The 20177-nt window shown below is 45.6% G+C and overlaps 2 protein-coding genes across 4 annotated transcripts; both read left to right on the top strand.

Annotated features, from left to right (window-relative positions):
- The first annotated feature begins 662 nt into the window (after positions 1-662).
- smad1 (SMAD family member 1) lies at positions 663-15167 on the top strand. 3 transcript variants are annotated; one of them, XR_007965971.1, is made up of 8 exons: positions 663-817; positions 9226-9751; positions 11356-11613; positions 11683-11799; positions 12185-12406; positions 12518-12774; positions 13451-14234; positions 14464-15167. XR_007965971.1 is itself a non-coding variant. In XM_052083674.1 (7 exons), exons 2-7 carry the CDS (start codon positions 9352-9354, stop codon positions 13592-13594), a joined length of 1398 nt encoding a protein of 465 aa, XP_051939634.1. In that variant the 5' UTR covers positions 663-817; positions 9226-9351; the 3' UTR covers positions 13595-15167. The 3 variants fall into 3 exon arrangements, 2 of the variants coding, with proteins under 2 accessions (XP_051939634.1, XP_051939635.1); XM_052083674.1 differs by having other exon boundaries at positions 13451-15167; XM_052083675.1 differs by lacking the exon at positions 663-817 and adding an exon at positions 5884-6027 and having other exon boundaries at positions 13451-15167.
- Positions 15168-16383: 1216 nt separating this feature from the next.
- Positions 16384-20177, top strand: mmaa (metabolism of cobalamin associated A). Its single transcript, XM_052083678.1, has 7 exons — positions 16384-16481; positions 16753-17103; positions 17212-17334; positions 17971-18141; positions 18416-18501; positions 18572-18721; positions 19545-20177. The coding sequence occupies exons 1-7, from the start codon at positions 16448-16450 to the stop codon at positions 19833-19835; spliced, it is 1206 nt and encodes a 401-aa protein (XP_051939638.1). The 5' UTR covers positions 16384-16447; the 3' UTR covers positions 19836-20177.

The following is a 20177-nucleotide window of genomic DNA, read 5'->3' as shown; positions in this document are numbered from 1 at the left end:
CATCGAGATTACTCCTAAACTCACATTTTTGATGCACACTGCCAATAAAGTTAAGTTATATAACTATTTGATTGGGAATGCAATAAGAGTGTGCCAAATAAGTTTAGATTGTCTTGTCACGTATGTGGCTTGATTTAGCTCATTCCCAAGGCAAGCTGCACTCGCTCCCTCGTCCTTTAGCCTGCATTATTAATGAGATGCTTTGAAGAAGTCTCTCACTCTTGATATCGAAAACTTCGCCCACATTATCCATCTGGATGGCTCCACATAAAGCAAGAGTGGGCAAAGTGTGTCCGTGGGCCACCGAGCTTTTATCAAGAGTCCTGTAGTAGAGGACACACAAATAAGAAATGAAAACACCAAAAAGGGAACACCACATATCTATTTTAGGGTGTCTGGGTTTATCTTTGCATCGTTTTTAATTCCATGTGAGTTTGAAAATAGGGAAAAAACAAGACAAAAAAAACACATGGCGCTCCATGCACAAGACTGCTCATCCCACATTGAAATGTTTGTTTTTAAAACGGCTACGAAATAGGGAGGGGTGAAAAAAACTCCAAAACGAGGCCAACCACTAAAAACTTTGCCACGAGTGAGAGCCAAAGTTGCATAACGTTTACGATGTGAATGAGACCGAGAAGCTTTCGGGATGCGTATGGAAAAAAAGTAGGTCTTGTTATTGTGGAAGGCGGCCCGGGCGGCGTGATACTGGCGCCCGGGCGGAGGGTGATGAGGCCCCGCGACTCGCTGACGCCAGGCCACATCACGCCGCCGTGAGGAGGAGAGAGCCAGCTTGCTGCTTCCACACTCGTTCAAGGTAACGTCAACCTTCTTTTAAATGTTTTTATGACACTTAAACCACCCTCAAACAACTTTTAATGTGTATTTTCCTTCTTACTTGTCATTTGCGCTGCGTTTGTTTCCGAGTCGAGCGTTAACGCTTCCCAGCGGCGGCAACAACACAAAACTTTTCCTTTTTTCACCCCGTCCAATAGTTCCACATTCATCCTCGTTTTATGTGCGATTTAATTTTAAATGTTGCTACAGCAACGTCAACAACAGTGGTTCTAATTTCCGAGATAAAGTCACTTGAATATCTGCCAGGTAAACTTTCAAAGCATCATAACACCTTTAAACGACACTCAATTAAGCAACCCCATACCGCTTTTACTTTGAGTTGTATAAACTTGATTTAGTCATCTCCGTGACGTCTGTGTCTTCTGTTGGATCAGTGTTGGAAAATCTTGATATATAGAATAGTTGCAAACAAGGACAAAATGGATGCTCACGTGAAAAGTAATCAATCAAATTTATTCAGACACAAAATGGATGCCAACATGAAAATTTGTCAAGCCTTATATTTTAACAGAAACATCTATCTACCTATCTATTGTCACTTTAAAGCACCCGTGTGTGTGTGTGTGTGTGTGTTCATCATGTGTCAGTGAATCAGTGTGTGAGCACTGACATCATTGAAGATGGCGTATCAGCTTACTTAAAGGACCTGCATTTTGACCTTCGTTTACTGAGTTGTCATTCCGTTGTGGCCAAAATCCTGATTACTTGTCTCGGGATATGTGAAATAAAACATTGACTAAAATGCACTCCACTGCAGATTAGTAGCATTCCAACATGGAGCGAGGCAGTCACAACATTTGCCAGATGACAGGGTATGCCGCCATGTGTCACGTTGAGGTGTCCCTACTAAAGGGACGTGAACTCCCACGTCGGGGGTGGCCAAGCATGGTTGGGAAAGCTCGCTTGATACTGATGTGTTGTATAGTTTTGTGGGTTGACCCCCAATCAAAGTCAAGGCTAATCATGCTTTGGTCGTCGTTGACACGGATGAAGCAAAATTGAAGGATGGGAGCCAGAACAGAAGACGCTGTGCTTATTCACCTTTTTCTTTGTTGTTGTTTTTTTAACGCAGAGCTCTCTGATGGACAAGGTAAAGCAGTCAGATAATTTTTCAGTGTTCATTGATTTGTTAAACCCGCTTTCACTTCGAAAAAAACAAAATGATGATGCTGGCGCTATTGTTCAAATAATGTTTTGCGCTTTTTATTTTTCCTTTTTTATTCCTCCCCTGAGATTTGCTTTAAATCCCCTAATATCAAACAAACTTTAAAACGGTATTTTAGCTTCAACAAAACTAATCATAATGCAAAGAGTTATTTCGAAGATGTACTTTGTTTAAGAACCATCTACAGGTGTACTGCTACCAGTCAATGGTTAATAGAAAGTTAGCATAGTTTTTGAAGGATATGTATTCAAATGTAAGCATTTTTTTAAACATACAACTGGTGCAGAAATATGTATAGACAGGCAATATAAAACTAATCGTAGGCATATATTCTTCCTATTGTGTGAAAAATGAGTTATCTCAATAAACTTCAATCGTGACTTTATTCTACTCTATTGATCTTAATAATAATAATAATAATAATACGACACTCCCCCTAGGAAGCCAAGGCAGCACACAACAGGAACGGGAGGTATTTATTTTTATTGACTGATCCAGATCACTATTATTTGTATGATTCTTTAACTTATTGCTCAATTATTTTCTGCTTGTTGTTTGAAGTTCTTCGAGTTGAGTTTCGGTTCTAAGTTTTGAAATCAATGACTCATCGTGTTTATTGATCATCATTTCAACATATCAAAAGTAACGGTGCTTATTTTATTTTCCACAATCGCCCGGCCCTTTGCCTGAAGGGTCTTAACTCATTCACTCCCAAAGATGTTTTGAAACGTCTTTTCAGGCTTGGTCTAGAATTGGCTGGTACTGAATGAGTTAATTTCCGAGACTGCCGGATAGTGTCGTGTTCCCGCTGAGTGTGTAAGATGTGTGTCATTAGTGTCGCTATCACTTTACTTCCCTTTCTCTTTAGCATTAAAGCCTTTCTGCCGCCCTCACTCTCTCTTCCTGCACTCCTCAATTTATAGCCAGTGACCCCATTGAGCGGTCGGACTAATGGATGCCCAGTCCAGGACCCTGCTGATAAATAATGTAGCTTCTTTATAACGCGCCGTCCGCTCCTCTACTTTCCCCGGGGGGGGGGGGGGGGGGGGGTGACTGCAGCGCATCATTCGGGGCTCATTGTCCTGCGCAGGGCTGTGCCTAAATTGATTAGCAAACAACGGAGCGGTGCAAAGCGATCCACGGGGCTCGCGCGGCCCGGTGGTGGAAACACACCGTGTTGCGCCGCGCGGCCATTAGCCGCAGTCGCTCGCCTTTAGGCCGTCACGGAAATCCCACAAACAAAATGTACAACCTACTAAGCGAGAACTAGAGAGCTGTAGCAAATGTCAAGTGTTTTTACGAGGTTGTTGAATAAATGCGACCGTGTGTTCCCCTGCTTTTACAAGGAAGGCCGCAGCCGCCTAGGGCATCTGTGTAACATTTACTCGCGTGCGCCAAGCAGCCAAACCTGAGCTATTTAATTGACAATATGCTAATTGTTGTGGTTGTGGTTTGGAGCGCTGTACAACTGAACCGTGTCAAATTGCTCTTAGCCTTGACAAAGCTTATGAGCATGTAGTGTACCAGTTCCGCATTTGAATCCTGTCATGCACCCTGTAACCCAGGGGTGTCAAACTCATTTTCGTTGCGGGCCACTTTGAGGTTATATCTTTCCTCGGGAAGGCCGTTACGACAGTGAAACTAAATAAATGTTTCCATATCATTACTCGTACACAACAAATCGATAGATTACCAGTTTTGGAATCAGTCAAATTAATTATAAAAGTCTGTTACATTATTGTTTGAGTGAGTGTTAACATTATTATTACACATAACAATTCGACATTTCGGTGCAGACTTCAGCAAGGATCATGGAAATTGACACACATGATTTGCATTCGCGGGCCACGTAAGATGATGTGGCGGGCCAGATCTGGCTCCTTGGCCTTGAGTTTGACAACTTGCCGTAACCTCAAAACATGATCATCTGTCCACTGTAGTAATCGTTGTCCCTGAACGGGTTAAAGCGGAAGGTGGCAAAATTTTGATATTTACCACATTGGGAACTTTCTATAGGAATGAATGAATGAGCAATTTAAGAAACGGAATGTCAGCTGTTATTAGGGGAACTTAATTAAGAGTCCTCTCTTGGTTTAATTTTAGCTTCGAGCTACGGACAAGCTTCAGATAGGCCCATGCTCAAGTGAAATGAAAAAAACCCAACAAACTATGGAGCAAATGTACGGTCATACCTTCACATGTAAGCAATTCCCGTCGACCTTTGCAGAGATTCACCAGAAATTTGGCGTGGACCGGTTACCCCTTTCAAGGTCGAGTGCTCTTTCAAAAAACCCTGGTACGAGTTGTCGGTGTGAGCAGTGTGAAACGCTCTGCGCCAAATTACCAAACCCCACTTGTCGAAATCTAGAAAAGGCGAAAAATGCCGCATTTACATTTTGAATGCTTCTCAGATAACACCGGCGAAGCCTAATGGGGGCCTTCAAGTCAGCCTGCAGTCACATGTTCTGAACTGCCTCAGGGCGGGTGATGTCCCTCGGAGTATGGCTGGCAGCTGCAGTAGCGAGACAATAGAGGACACGGAAGTGCGCTCCAGATGTTACAGCGCAGCCCTTTGTTGGAATCTCCCGTCTGAAATACATCAAACATGTTCATGTGGCGCACAAAAATGAACGTGATAAAGAGCCTTTGTTAGCCTGTTGATTGCTTGACAGGATTTGTCCATTCTGTGTGACAAGAGCAACGGTGTTCATTACCGTATCTTCCACACTAAAAGGCGCGCTGGATTATGAGGCGCACCTTCAATGAATGGCCTATTTTGTCAATTTTTTTTTTCATACAATGGACGCACCGCATTATAAGACGCAGTCTACAATGCATCCACTAGATGGAGCTATGCTCAAAGAAATGCCAACTGACCACTATACTGCACTACACCCTGATTTATATTAAAGCAACGATCGCATGTCAGTAAAACGTATTAAATGCAGCGGCGACATTGTCACTTAACCAACAGCAAGTTATAACATTGAACTTTCTTGCCGCTGCTCTATTTCCGTGTTCAACTGCGTAACCGATCGCCTTAATTTTGAACTCTGCGTTGTCAGCATGTCTCGAGCAAGGAAGCATTTTGGGGGTCGACATATTACCGTAATGACCTTACACAAGGCGCACTGTGAGCTTTTAAGAAAATGCAAGGCTTTCAGGTGCACCTTTTAGTGCGGAAAATACGGGACGCTCTTCGGTTTTGTTTTTAACACTTGGACTGGTAATCAAACAATGGCAGCACGGATGTCGCCGCTTTCAGCAGTGTTCAGCAATGTCTGAACCTTTTGACAAGAGAAAAGCCCCCCCCCCCCCCCGACCCCGCACGCTTCATCCTGCACCTGTGGAAAATCCTGCACCGCTCAGCAGAAGGAAACGATGCTGTTGTTGTGATGGTGATGACAGACGCCAAGACTCAACCACGACATCTGTTTCCTGTGGCTCCACGGCGGCAGATTAGCACACGTTAGATATTCGCGGTGGCAGTGGGATGGGGGGGGGGTGGCGATACTGTAGTCACAAACCCCCCTGTAGGCATTTTACCACCTTTTCCTACTGTGTTCAGCATCTGTTCTGAATGAGGTCGTGGGGGATGGGGGGGGGGGGCAAACGCACTCCCGCCAAGACTACTGACACACATTTGCCTTTGTGAGTTTGTACAGAATCAACTCTGTTAGATAAACCACTGTACAGTCATTTTGGAAGCCGGGCTAAGTTCCTGTCTAATGTTCCTGTCCGGATGCTTGTTTTTTAGCAAGTGACCAACACATCCCCGTAAAAAGCACCTGCTCCCGCCCTATTGCCCCCCCCCCCCCCCCCCCCCGCCTTTGTCATTGCCATGTTGTCTACCCGTGTGCTGTCCGACAAAGATAGCGATCGAAATTTAATCCTATAATCTGAGGGGACCAAGAATATCTAACCGGGCATTCTTAATGATCTATTTGTTCTTTGCCGGCGGGAAATACAATATACTGCAGGCTTTACTGTCAGCGATGCACTTGGTGAGTCACGCTCTGCGCATTTATCCACTCGCTTGCGGTTTCAGAAAACGTAAAAAGACAGAGAGCTTTGCGCTCTCTTTTAAAAGCTTTGCTAGAGGACCCCTCGTCCTCCCGCCCCCGCCCCCGCCACCCGCGAGTGAATGGTTCCTCCGGGAGACAAACGAATGGACAAATTTAACCGCGCGTTTCCTTCTTATTGTCCGACGTGGGGCGAGTGTTTGCCGGTCGGCGGTGCTGAAGCTCATATTTTCCTCAGCCGGCCGCTCGCTGGACATTAACTTCCTCCGATAACTCAATAGCATTCTTTTGAAATCTCAATGAGACGCGGTCGAATATTTTACAGCAAAACCTTCGCTTAAAATAACTCGAGTGGCACGAGTAGAGCCTCTGCCTGTTTGAAAAACATCACTGTGGCATATTTGCAGCTACTGTGTGATATCCCCACCATCCATCTGTTTTATTTTTTCTTATTCTTATTTTTATTCTAATACATTGGGCGAGAAGCAGAGTGCACTCATATTCACACCTACGGACAATTTAGTCTTCAAAAGACCCACTAGGCGTTTTGGGATGAAGTAGCAGCAAACAAATTAGTCGAAAACAAATGCTAAGCACAAAGATCACACGTAAAAATACCACAAAGGTAAGACACCCATGGGGAATTTTAATTTTTCAGCACGCACACTCCCGCCCCCCAGGGCTTTGCACTTAACAGGAATGAATTAAAGTAAATGCACAAGCGCAAACATTTATTTCTGCTGTGTTTGCACGACGGCTCTTCCAAAGGTTTCTCACGTGTGTGTTTCAACACGCAGAATTTTCACTTTTCCCACTGAAAGGGGTTACCACTCAAACATGTCTTGCGATTATTACACGACGACTTCGGGGCCCACTTCCAAGTGTGAACAAGTCCCAATCCCCCGGGGACGAAACTGACTGAATTTTAAAAGACTCCAATGTCAATAAGCTCCCCCCCTTAACGGTTTTCCTAATGGCCTTGTAGAAATGACTCAATTGAACATTATTTTGCACCTTCGACCTCTCTGATATTGGTTCGAACCCTCACTGCAACCGTTACGCTTGAGTTTGGTTATTCTTGCTTTGATTGGTTATGCCTGGAGACTGAAGGATGGGATGAACCCCCAAAAAAAGGTAGCGATAAGAAGGCAGCGGATCAATAAGTTAAAAAGTAGTCATGGGGATAAAAACTTATCATCTCGAACCAAGACAGACTTGCTCGAAAAAGTGAAAAAGATCCTGCAGTCTGTATTTGTTTGCAATACTCTGCCTGTAATTCATCCTTTTATTGCTGTAAACCGGAGGGTGTCAAGCTCATTTTTGTCGCGGGCCACTTTGGAGTGACGTCTTCCCTTGGAGGGCCGTTAAGACAGTGAAACCGAATAAAGGTTCAAACCTCATCACATCAATTTATTACTAGTACACGCACACACACACACAGACACACAAAAGATGGCTCACTAGTTTTGAAATCAGTCAAGTACCGTATTTTCACGAGTATTCGACGCACCGTACGATTGGGCGCACTCTCATTAATGGGTGACATTTCTGTATTTTACACATGTGCAGACCGCACTGTACCAATGGGCGCAGTTTTACAGTGGTAAAACATATGCCAGCTTAAACATACGGCATGCATGCGTGCACGCTAACACGTTAGCTTGAAGCATACGGTAGCATGCCAAGACATACAGATACAAGCTAAAAACACGTTTTTAAAAAGTCAACGAAAGCAGAACCGAGTTCGGGTGTATTTTATTTAGCCATCGTACAATGTTCTCACGTTTTTCGATCAATCATCACCAAGAAATCCATCAAAGTCCTCGTCCTCTGTATCAGAAGCAGAGGACTGCACATCCCAGTTGTCACTGAACGCATCACATGCTAGTGTGAGTTGCTACGCATTGCCGAGCGGAAAGAAGGAGTAGCAACAGCAAAGTCAACATTTCTCTCGTGTGAAGCTTTCCCACATTTGAAAGTAAAGAACAGAGCGAAACATGGTGGCAGCGCGTGTGTGTGTAGAAAGAATTGAACAATTGTGCAAGTACCGTAATCCATCAAAAACGCAGCGTTCCCTCTCGTTGTTGCGTATTGTGGCGTAACTCGCCAAGCGCTGCCTCTCACTCTTTGTAAAGTTGTGTTTGCCACCGATCATCCATTGTTCCCATGCCGTTCGCAACTTTACTTTGAACGCCCGGTTGATGCCAATGTCCAGCGGTTGGAGTTCTTTAGTCAAGCCTCCGGGAATAACGGCAAGCTCAGAGTTCATTTGCTTGACTTGATTTTTCACTGCTGCTGTGAGATGGGCACGCATGCCAAAAGCATAACCGGTGGCTTTAAGTTTGAACTGAGCTTCGTAGGCGTGTTTCTTTGTCGAATTTATTTTCAGGGGTTCTTAGAAACCAAAACCGGAGTTGTTTTGCAACAATGCACATTGCCACACTCTATACAGGTGTTGGTGCCTGCTTGTGGCATCCCTTTAGCGTGACGTCCACTTACACGCCCACCCTTGCCTGTTCTCTCTCTCTCTCTCTCTCTCTCTCTCTCTCTCTCTCTCTCTCTCTCTCTCTCTCTCTCTCTCTCTCTCTCTCTCTCTCTCTCTCTCTCTCTCCCCTCTCCATATATGTATGTATACACGCCCACCCTTCCCCGATTGGCCGACTTCTTTCCCGCATGCCTGGCCACAGTCACTTCCGCCTTTTCTCTATATAAACAGCGTGTCGGCTGTCAGTCAGATATTGGAACTCAGCGCATATAAAGGACGCTCCGCACCATAAGGCGTCCTGTCCATTTTGGAGAAAATTTTAGACTTTTAATGGCGCCTTATAGTCGTGAAAATACGGTATTTGTTCTTTGCGAAATGTCACCGTTATTTATTACGTAGGGCAGTTTGAGATTTTGGTACAAATTTAAGCAAGGATCATGGAAGTTGACAGATAATTTGCTTTTGCGGGCCACATAGGATGTGGCGGGCCGGATCTGGCCCTCGGGCCTTGATTTTGACACCTGTGCTGTAAGCCTTGAGACCACAATTTTATAATTAATGGGCTGGTTCATCACTGATGTCAGGCTCAAAAGTTCATATTGGTTGGGCCCTATGCTTTGATTTTTGCATTTCCCTACAACTTTGGCATCAATATTAAAAAAAAAAAAGCTGATCGATATTATTTCCTCTTGCAGAATACCTGAGGAATATCCCCCGCAAAACTCAGCAGCGATTCTCCCCTGAAGCTGGACTTCCCCCCGCCACTCCGACCTTCTTTCGCCCCAGCGGAGTAGGCGGGCGTGAGGGCAGCCCCGGCCATCATGAACGTCACTTCGCTCTTCTCCTTCACCAGCCCGGCCGTCAAGCGCCTGCTGGGCTGGAAGCAGGGCGACGAGGAGGAGAAGTGGGCCGAGAAGGCGGTGGACGCCCTGGTGAAGAAGCTGAAGAAGAAGAAGGGCGCCATGGAGGAACTGGAGCGTGCGCTGAGCTGCCCCGGCCAGCCCAGCAGCTGCGTCACCATCCCCCGCTCCCTGGACGGACGGCTGCAGGTGTCCCACAGGAAAGGCCTGCCTCACGTCATCTATTGTCGCGTGTGGCGCTGGCCCGACCTGCAGTCCCACCACGAGCTCAAGGCGCTGGAGTGCTGCGAGTATCCCTTCGGCTCCAAGCAGAAGGACGTGTGCATCAACCCTTATCATTACAAACGTGTCGACAGCCCAGGTCAGTGTGGCCTTTCGTGGCTTTCTCCAAAACGACCTTTTTTCATCACGAGTGACGTGCATGTAGCGGGCTAGCTGCAGGTGGCTAGTGCGAGGAGCTGAAGTCAAAGCTTGTGTCGTTTGCTCCTCGTTTCTCACGTAGCACAAACAAGTGGACTAAAATGGACCAAAGCAGTCACAAACGATCCACATCAGGGATGCACAGATGATCCTTTTTTTGCCCGACCAACAGACCGCTTTACATCTGATACCCGCTGATATCGTTTAGTCATAAAATGGATTATGCCATTACGTAGAGCTGACCAATAATTAAATATCAATAGACGATAGACATCTGATCAATATCAATAGAAATTCAAGTCAACTATTTTGTCAAGTGTGTGACATACAGCACAGATGAAATTGCATTCCTCTCAACCACAGGAGAGAGAGGAGCCGCTGCAGGTGCCTGCGCTGCCATCAAAAGAACAGTTAACATAAAATGGCAAAAATCAAAACAAAAAGTTGCACTCAATATACCATTGATTAAAAAAATATTTTTTTAAATGGGAAGCAAACTCCAACCACGTCATTTTCTGCAAATCAGTCATTATCGATTGGCTAATATGGAAAATGTAGCATGTGATTCACCCAGTGCGACATGTTTACAAAGATGTTTATTTAATCTCTAAATTGACCGGTTTATCTGTGCGACATATCCAACCCTGTTTGATCCTCTGCACAAACACAAGATTTGGTTTTATTTCTTTTTTTTTTTTTTTTTCTCCTTTGGGAGGATCCTTGCAACAGGAAGTCCGCCACCATCCCTGCACAATAGGCGGAAAGACTTGCTGCCCGCCTTGCACACTTTTTGTTTTAGCAGCAGAAGGTTGGAGGTGGTTCAACCCTCAGCGCACCTGTCTGTCCACACTTCCCCCACCCACACACACATGCATACGTAACACATGCCTACACACACACTTCCAGTCAATCAACCTGCACGAAATCCCGCCTCAGCTGTCGTCCTGCCGTCTGAAGCTTTTGAATGAAAAGTGCACTGTGCAGAATCAACAGGGTTTTGTTCATCTATCACCAATGTTTAGGCACAAGCAAGGGGGTGGGGGGGGGGGATTCGGGGGCTAGTGCAATGGTTTGTGCGCGTTATACCTGAATGGGCCGCACGGCGGAAGTATTCCACCTCTTGAGTGGTTAGAAAGTTTGCCTCACAGTTTTGAGGTTTTCCGTTTTAATCTTGATTCCAAACTTGCCGTTTCCTCCTCCATATATTAAAAAAAAGTATGTTAGGCTAATTGCAAATACTAAGTCGTCCATAGATGGGAATGTTTAAAATCTCCAAAAAGCGATTCATTTTCGGTGATAACTCGAGTGTTCCTTTAACCTGCAATGCGTGTTTTCGGAATGTGGGAGGAAACCGGAGTACCCGGAGAAAACCCACACTCTGCACTTCTGCACTGTGAGGCCGACAACCCAAACAGTCGACCAAGGTGCTTTTTTTTTAAAGAGACTAAATAAACGAAGCTAAATTCTCTGCAAGCCTTGATATTGTTTGATAATTCTGCGGATTAAAAAGAAAAATCACCCACGTTGACTCCTTTTTATTTGCAGTGCTACCCCCCGTGTTGGTCCCACGCAACAGCGAGTTCAACGCCAAGCACACGATGCTACCTCGCTTCCGCAACCCGCTGCAGCAGAACGAGCCGCACATGCCCCAGAACGCCACCTTCCCCGAGTCCTTCGCCAATCCTGTTCCCTTCCCGCATTCGCCTGGGAACAGCTTCCCGAGCTCACCGGGCGGGGGCAGCAACGCCACCTTCCCGCATTCACCATCCAGCTCGGACCCTGGCAGCCCGTTCCAGATGCCGGGTGAGTCCTTTGCGGCCACTTTGCCGCCTCTTCTTCCACACGACATCTAACTGTTTTTTTGTAATGCAGAGACGCCGCCGCCTGCCTACATGCCCCCGGAGGAGCAGATGACTCAAGACTGCCCCCTGCCGATGGACACCAACCTCATGGTGCCGCCTTTGCCTATCGAGACTAGCAACCGGGCAGGTGATCAAGAATCATCGACATTCACAGCATATTTAAAAAGGTCTTTAGGTGTTCTGATGTCATGGTTAGGATAGGTAGCAAGCCACATTTATGACAAGATCTGTATGATTCTCAAAATCCTTCTCCCGTCACCCCTCGCCTCCAAAGCTCAGCCCATGAAGCTCTCATCCTTGTAGAGTCACAGTCATTGCAGATTGGACAATAGTCCTCGTTCAGCTCAGTTGAGAAGAGGATACAAGAAGACCCCGTCCGTCGCTTTTCAATAACTCCTCATGTCAAGCGTCAAGCAAGATCTTTGAGCCGAGCCCGGCCAAGATAGAATTTCTCGTTCCGTGAGTGTGCGCGCGGCTCCGCTCACGACCTCTGAATGTGTCCTCCGCGGCAGATGTGCAGCCCGTGGCCTACGAGGAGCCCAAGCACTGGTGCTCCATTGTTTACTACGAGCTCAACAACCGCGTCGGCGAGGCCTTCCAGGCCTCGTCCACCAGCGTGCTGGTGGACGGCTTCACGGATCCCTCCAACAACCGCAACCGCTTTTGCCTGGGCCTGCTCTCCAACGTCAACCGCAACTCCACCATCGAGAACACCCGGCGGCACATCGGCAAAGGTGCGCGGCCGCGCAACGGCCAGTCAAATTGCCGTCAACTGAAGTGCCGACAGTGTGAGCAAATTGATTTTCGGCGTATATCGACCGGTCTTATTCCTGCGCACCGCTCAGGCGTCCACTTGTATTACGTCGGCGGCGAGGTTTACGCCGAGTGCCTGAGCGACAGCAGCATCTTCGTCCAGAGCCGCAACTGCAACTACCACCACGGCTTCCATCCCACCACCGTGTGCAAGATTCCCAGCGGCTGTAGCCTGAAGATCTTCAACAACCAGGAGTTCGCCGAGCTGCTCGCCCAGTCCGTCAACCACGGCTTCGAGGCCGTCTACGAGCTCACCAAGATGTGCACCATCCGCATGAGCTTTGTCAAGGTCGGTACTTAGGGCGGAACAGTTTGGGCAATACAATCTCATTGAGATTTCGGTTTTTTTCCCCCCGCGAGTTTTTGAATCAATTAATTGATCTACTTCAGTTAGAGTTGCGGACGTTTTAGTATGAAGTATTGACTACGGCAGCTTCCCAAAGTTGTACCAAATAACTGAGGGGTGAACATAGGTCAGTGAGCTGTTACATCGGTTTACAATATTAATGCAAACAAATGTGTGGCTTTAGCACATCAACAATGAAAATAGGGCTGAGCGAAGATGAAAAATTGCGATTTTTCTACAAAAAAATTACGCTTTGATTTGCATTTTATTTTCAAAGCCCTTTTCTCATGTGTTTTTCAACAATTGTAATGTTGATTTCAACACGAGGTGAAGGCAAATGAAACAGCAATGAATGTGAAAGACAGTTTGCTGTATCTACGACAATTACTTCATATTTTGTGAAGTGTTCACAGCATAATTCTGCCACACCGGTGTGGAGTCATCCTTAATGTATATTGTCAACTGTAGATTACAACGAAAAATGTAAACAAATCTGCTGCTTCCTACAGACCACTTTGTTTCACAAAACATGACACAGTATGGAATTGCATTTACACATCTTGTAAGTCATCCATTTTGTACTGAATTAGGTCAATAAAAAGACGCGGTGATGTTTCAGGGCTGGGGAGCCGAGTACCACCGCCAGGATGTGACCAGCACCCCCTGCTGGATCGAGATCCACCTCCACGGCCCCCTCCAGTGGTTGGACAAGGTCCTAACGCAGATGGGTTCTCCCCACAACCCCATATCGTCCGTGTCCTAGACCTCCGTCAGGGTCAGCACAGCGTTTTTATTTTTTTTGGAGGGGGGGGGGGGGGGTCCAAGTAGCAAGACGATCAGATCCCAGATCGGTTGACTCCTTATTGCCTCGTTAGATAAACCGTCTGATTGAAGCACAAGTGGCTGATCTGGGATCTGTCAATTGCATGGGTTTTCTACTTGAAGGACGTGTGAAGTGGGCACATACACAGACTGGGAGACGAGTGAGCAAAGAGAGCATGATGCAACTGGAAGAAACTTGATCTTTGTGACCAACACCAATAATCCAACCGTCACACTCTTGGTGAGCGCAGGCGTCCCCAAACTGGTCTCCTTTCAAAAAATGTTTTTCTTCCTGTCGACGTCACTTTGCATGCCCGCATCCACATACTCCGTCCGACCTCCACGTTTTGAAAGCGGTGACCACCAAGCCGCCGCGGTCATCACGGCATTGCATATGTTGTACCGTATCATTTTTATGAAACCACAAGATGGCTTGATGGTCGCTAAATAGAAAGGAAGTGGGCAAGAACAAAGTCAAGAGTGGAAGACTGCTTCGCCCCCATTCGCTGGGTGTAGCGTCCGCGCTACTCACATCGGGTGCCTTTTGGCAGAGACTGCACGCGTGGCTGTTTCATCCACAGGTACATATGTGAATGATAAATATTGTTATGTATTGTTGTAAAACAGAGTCACTGTTGTAGCATTGTGTCAGTAGTGTGCGTTTCAAAGTGTGGGGGGTCTCCGAATTCTCACGCTCAAGACAGCGCTAAATACAAAGCAACATGCTTTCTTTTACGGCATCGGTATCAAGAAAAGCTTCATTGACACACCGTAAAAACCCTGGCATTCACCCTCCTTTGCCTTTCATAGCGAACCCAGCCAAGCAGGATATGGCTGCCTCGCACCAACTGGACAGTAACAACGATCTTATGTGATGTACAACATCTGCACAGGGACAATTGCTTTCGACACAAAAGGCCAACTCAGGTTTTACCATTCCAAGCTGTCTGAACCAAACCGTCCCGCTTGGTGGAACCGTGGTTCTATAAATGCGTTGTAACTACCGGTATAATTTTTGGGGCGACATTCCAGGTCTCTGGAATTGCAGTCAGTCGGACCTTACACTGCAAAGACATTGGTGTCGAATTTGGAAGAAAGACTCCAAGGGTGACCTGTATGAAATTTCAATCACTCAAGAAGATACTTGGGAAATTTAGGGGTGGAGTGGAGGTAGTAGGCGTGTGGGCGAGGTGGGGCAGATGGTTTATTTCACGGGAAAAAAAAATACAGTTCCGCCAATAACTTAAATGTTGCTTGTCATGTTTTACACTAATGTTTTACCCCATGGACTTGGGTTCAAATAGTGTTTTTTTTTATTCACGTTTAGACTATGGTGCTGTGTTGTCTATTTTTGGCCATGCATAGTTTGGTTTCTGGAAGCATAAGTACAAAAGTAAAGACGCATCATGGACTGGTGTTTTCAATGTCTGTTACATGAAAATATTCAATTTTAATTCAATACACAATCGTGTCCACCCATATCATTTTTTAAAAAATAAACTACTCTGTTCTTACTTTGTTTGACAATGTACTCCTTACATTCATTTTTTATTTTGTATCTTTGTCTGCACTATTCACGTGCAGACTCTTTACTTTTTTTTGGTATGGTCAAACTCCACAAAAAGCAATTTTATTCCATGAATATCAAGACTTTAGTGGAGGATTAAAAATCATTTCTTTCAGTATTTTGTATTTTTGTCAATGTATACTGTATTTGTATGTATATATACTGTACATGTTTTAATTACAGGACGAAAGACACAAGCTATGTATGAAGTATGCATTATGGAGTGTTTGCATATTCTTAACTCAAAACAATCGATTTTCCCTGCACTTTTTGGAACCAAATTCAACCACAGAACATCACCTGCCGCCATCTGCAAAGTCTGGTTGGGTCTTAAGCATTATTTTGTAAACCTGGACTTTGGCTTTCTATAAGTTTATAGTCATGCAAGTATGTTGTCTGTTTCTGTGATTAGCAAGCTTTCGAATGACATCAGCCTTTCGAAAATGGGACAAAGATTAGGTTTGAAACTCGGACTGAACAAAAAAGGTCACATCTATTATGTAGACGCCGTTTGTCTTTGCATTAAGACGTTGGCCAGAAATCGTTGCATTGTATCTACTTTTTGAGAGTTAGAATTTAATATCTAAAATCACACTTAATATCACTGAAATCGTCTCGCAATGATCTAATGCTGGGTTCATATCAATCTTTGAAATTTAACTCACCGTGTATTACAGAACATTAACAAATACAATACTACATTAAAAAAGTGGTCATCTGCTGCCACCTGTCGGTAGACAACGTTACCGTTTAGCAATTTTGCAGACTTTCCTCGGGAGATGCGTGGGCGTGTCTGCGCGCGTGCGTGCGTTTGTGCGCGCGCGTGCACACACGCACACACACGAGCGCGCGCACACACGAAATGCCGGTTTGAGTTTCAGTGCATTTCATGATTATGCATGGCGTGACAACCAAAAGGCATTGATGAAGGTTTGAATGTCATGAAAAACGATTTAAAAATCAAGTTGTGATTTAATATGAATGCTGATAATTGCTTTTCATGAGAGCATTGCCCCCACTAAGATGGCGGACATGTAGGCACGTCACTGCACAAGGACCCGAACAACATCCTTGAGTGACGACGTGATATACTTTAACTCTTTTTAAAATGTAAGATCCGCATTATGTTTGATTTAGTATATGTATGTTTGTCATTTTGAAGGCCCAAAAAAAAGTTTGTCGAAGTCACCGGAAGTAGAAAGTGTCAGTGCCGGAAGCAGGAACTACATGAGCATAACGCTTCTATGGATCGCGGCTTGGGGTCAGTGTTATATTTAGTTTTATTCTTACTTAACATCAATGTGTTGCGTACTTTAAAATTTAACATTTTACTCTTGGATGAACTAAGCGGTACGAGCTTATGTCATATTGTTGTTCCTTTACATGTGTCGATTTTTAAGCTGAAACAATGCCACAGTTTGCGACGCTTTCGCTAATCAATGTAGTGACGTCATAAAGTGCCGGATTTTCACTTCTTTCAGCGGTTTTATGTTCCGTTTTTCTTTAAACTCAGTGACTTTCCTCTGTCTTAGATAAAATGAGACTTCTACATTCCCCGCTCTTCCGTCACATTATCGCCACCAAATCTTGCCGGTGTCACCCCAAGACTCCACCCAATCACATATGCAAACAATGGCGGGCAGAGAGCACAGCCTTGAACCAGCACATCCAGGACCTGAGCGGCTCTGAGCAGACGCTGCTGAATAAACTCTACGCGGGCCTCATTGGGGGTCAACGGGCTTCTCTGGCAGAGTCCATCACGCTGGTGGAGACGCAGCATCCGCGGAAGAAGGAGCTGGCCCAGGTGTTGCTACAGAGGGTCCTGGACTTCAGGAGGGAGCAGGAGAGCCGCAATGGTGGAAAACCGGCGGCCTTCAGAGTAGGTGTGTAAACTGTACTAATATAAAAGAAATATAGTATCTAAAAAGATGTGATATTAAAAATCTGGATATAAAAGGAGACATTTCTGTTTTTATTCACAATTTTCAAAGGTCTCTCGGGTCCTCCAGGAGCCGGGAAGTCCTCATTCATTGAAGTGGTGGGCAAGATCCTGACGGGACGTGGACACAAAGTGTCAGTGCTGGCAGTTGATCCGTCATCCTGCACGACGGGAGGTAACGTCTCCGCATCATGTGGTACACACGTTACATGTTGATAAGGTATTATTAAGGATGTTTACTGGCACTTTTTTCAGACCAGTATGAGTTCTCAACTCTTAAGTACCTAATACCACTGAGTACTTTTAATACACACAATATCTAATAATGACAGATCATTTTAAAGAAAGACCGCTCGTTTGGTTCCTTTAGAACAGTCACTCTGCAATAGAGAATTGCCCAAAATAAAATAAAACTCAAACAACTGACGCTGACTATGGATGGATTTTTCCGCTCAATTTATATTCCGCAAACACGTTATTAATCAGAATACTGTACTGTGTTTAGACTAGACAAGACCACATAGACCATATTGTTGTTAAAAAAAAAAGTGCCCTGACCTCCCCTATAAGTGAAATTGGATAATTTCCCCCGACACACTAATGCGCCCTGCCACACCGGTTGGAAATCACGGCTCAAACGATTAATCGATTGTCATAATTCGATCCAAATACATTGATAATCGATTAGTTGTTGATTAATCGTTGCACCTCTAATCCAAACAAAATATGATTTATGGCCAGTCAAGGAGTGATTCTTGGGTTATTCTTTGGGTCACCTGCAGCGGTCGTTATACTCACTTCCTGTTTGCAGGTTCCTTGATGGGTGACAAGACCCGCATGACTGAGCTTTCCCGCGACATGAATGCCTTCATCCGCCCGTCGCCCACATCAGGGACGCTCGGCGGCGTCACCAGGACGACCAATGAAGCCATCGTCCTCTGCGAGGGAGCGGGTTACGACGTCATCCTCGTGGAGACTGTGGGTACGACGAGCAGTATACGGCTGTTGGACAAACGGTCAACACAACCGGCCGCGTCTCTGTTTTATGTCCGGTCACGGTGCCAGCATTGGAGTGGCTTTCTCGTAATTGGCCGGTGTTCAATTTCAAATTGTAGTCATTGAGTTTGTGGCTGTACGTCTTGGCAGGAACCTCACTCTTAACATAGCCCATAACGGTTCGATTATGGGCATATTTGTAGCCAGCTGTTGATTCCGTTCAAATTGTACATCATCAAATGCGTTTCGCTTGTTGCCAGGTGTCGGCCAGTCAGAGTTTGCAGTGGCGGACATGGTTGACATGTTTGTGTTGCTGATTCCGCCAGCAGGGGGCGACGAACTGCAGGTATCGTCCCAATGTTGTCCCTTGCGTGCTGGTTCGATTTTACTGATCTAAATGATGGCTCAATCTGAAGGGCATCAAGAGGGGCATCATCGAGAGGGCCGACCTGGTGGTGGTGACCAAGTCGGACGGAGACCTGGTGGTGCCAGCCAGGAGGATCCAGGCGGAATACACCAGCGCTATGAAGCTGCTCCGGAGGCAGTCCAGGTCTTGGAACCCCAAGGTGAGTTTTACATGTATTTGTATTTGGAGTTCCTACCCTAAACATTTTTGATAAGGGTAACTGTCGCTATTCCATATTCAAATACAGTGAATTTCATCCTCTGGCTTGTGGCTAGTAGCTGTTTTTTCCGCTTTTATTTGTCCGAAACCTGTATTTTTGGTGAAACTAACCAATGTTCTACTTTTGATTACAAAAGAATGGAAAAGGCTACAAACAAACAAGTGTGTCCACTCTTTGGCACAGAACACAATATTCTGTGGGTCTTGAACAATGAGTCAAAATGCTCTAAAATAGTTGCGGGGATGTGGAACTCTGCTTTTAAAACCACTGGCAACTTTCACGTCTTTTATATGTCAGCAAATGGGTTCCTGTTTTAACAAAAGAGAAGCACCTTTACCTTTTTCAATTTATTTCCTTGCGATCAAAAAGCAAACTCAGGCATGATCTTAAAACTAAGGTGGTCAACCAATAGTAATGGGGGGGGGGGGGGCTTCACGTGTCATGACAGGTTGAATGAAATTTCTGGAGATGTTTGAGCCAGGGTTACAGTCAGACTTAATTATCTGTACCTCAATGTCGAATCTAATCAAACGTGTCAACAGGACTAATGACCGGACTCCAAGGAAAGTGTTTTTATTTTGACAAGACGCCAAAAGTGAAGACAGTAAATATAAAAGTCAAGCGCAATCACCTCAAGGTTACAAAAGCGGACGTGAGTGTAGCAAGGCAGCCGGCGGAACACGCCAGACATCCGCCATCATTTTTGGAATCCGCTTTGATTTCACGCGGACGTCTCCCGACTGCGACTCCCTCTTATCTTCAGGTGGTGCGTGCTTCTTCGCACAGCGTCGAGGGCATCTCGGAGGTCTGGGCCGAGATGCGCTCATACCAGCAGGCCATGTTGGCCAGCGGCGAGCTGCAGGGCCGCCGCCGGGCCCAGCAAAAGGTGTGGATGTGGACCTTGATCCAGGAAAACGTCCTGGCCCACTTCCGCCATCACCCCGCGGTCCGGGAAGCCCTGCCCTGCCTGGAGGAGAGGGTCACCCGGGGGGACATCTCGCCCGGCCTCGCATCCGACCTGCTCCTCAAAGCCTTTCTGTCGTCATCCTCGTAGTCAGTGGAGTGATGGAGGTACATAATCCAGTAGGGGGCAGCTTCTACAATGAAACATTTCCTTACTTGACAGCCTATCCAAATCGAGGACATTCATACTTGGAGACTGAAACTCGGACATTTATAAGCAATTTCAATGGAAAAACCTCTCAATGACCTGCCAAAAATCCAAACGACACATAGCTTATAAATACCTTGAAAATACAGGATAATTGCCAGAATTATTATTATTATTATTTTTATTTATTTATTTTTTTAAAGCGACGTCGGCCTGCATTGTTACCTGGCAGCTGCTTGGACATAGAGTGGTACCTCTACTTCCGAACGTCTCTTCATACGAAAT

Source organism: Hippocampus zosterae, chromosome 13 (genome assembly GCF_025434085.1).
Source record: "Hippocampus zosterae strain Florida chromosome 13, ASM2543408v3, whole genome shotgun sequence".
Taxonomy (NCBI): domain Eukaryota; kingdom Metazoa; phylum Chordata; class Actinopteri; order Syngnathiformes; family Syngnathidae; genus Hippocampus; species Hippocampus zosterae.
Note: the sequence above shows the minus strand (reverse complement) of the source record. Positions and strands in the feature narration are given on the sequence as shown.

Coding starts and splice junctions, on each gene's coding strand:
- smad1 (XM_052083674.1), top strand. CDS start 9,352: ATGAACGTCACTTCGCTCTTCTCCTTCACCAGCCCGGCCGTCAAGCGC. Junction 9,752..11,355: donor CAAACGTGTCGACAGCCCAG/GTCAGTGTGGCC, acceptor TTTTATTTGCAG/TGCTACCCCCCGTGTTGGTC. Junction 11,800..12,184: donor CGAGACTAGCAACCGGGCAG/GTGATCAAGAAT, acceptor CCTCCGCGGCAG/ATGTGCAGCCCGTGGCCTAC.
- mmaa (XM_052083678.1), top strand. CDS start 16,448: ATGAGCATAACGCTTCTATGGATCGCGGCTTGGG. Junction 17,104..17,211: donor ACCGGCGGCCTTCAGAGTAG/GTGTGTAAACTG, acceptor CAATTTTCAAAG/GTCTCTCGGGTCCTCCAGGA. Junction 17,335..17,970: donor GTCATCCTGCACGACGGGAG/GTAACGTCTCCG, acceptor TCCTGTTTGCAG/GTTCCTTGATGGGTGACAAG.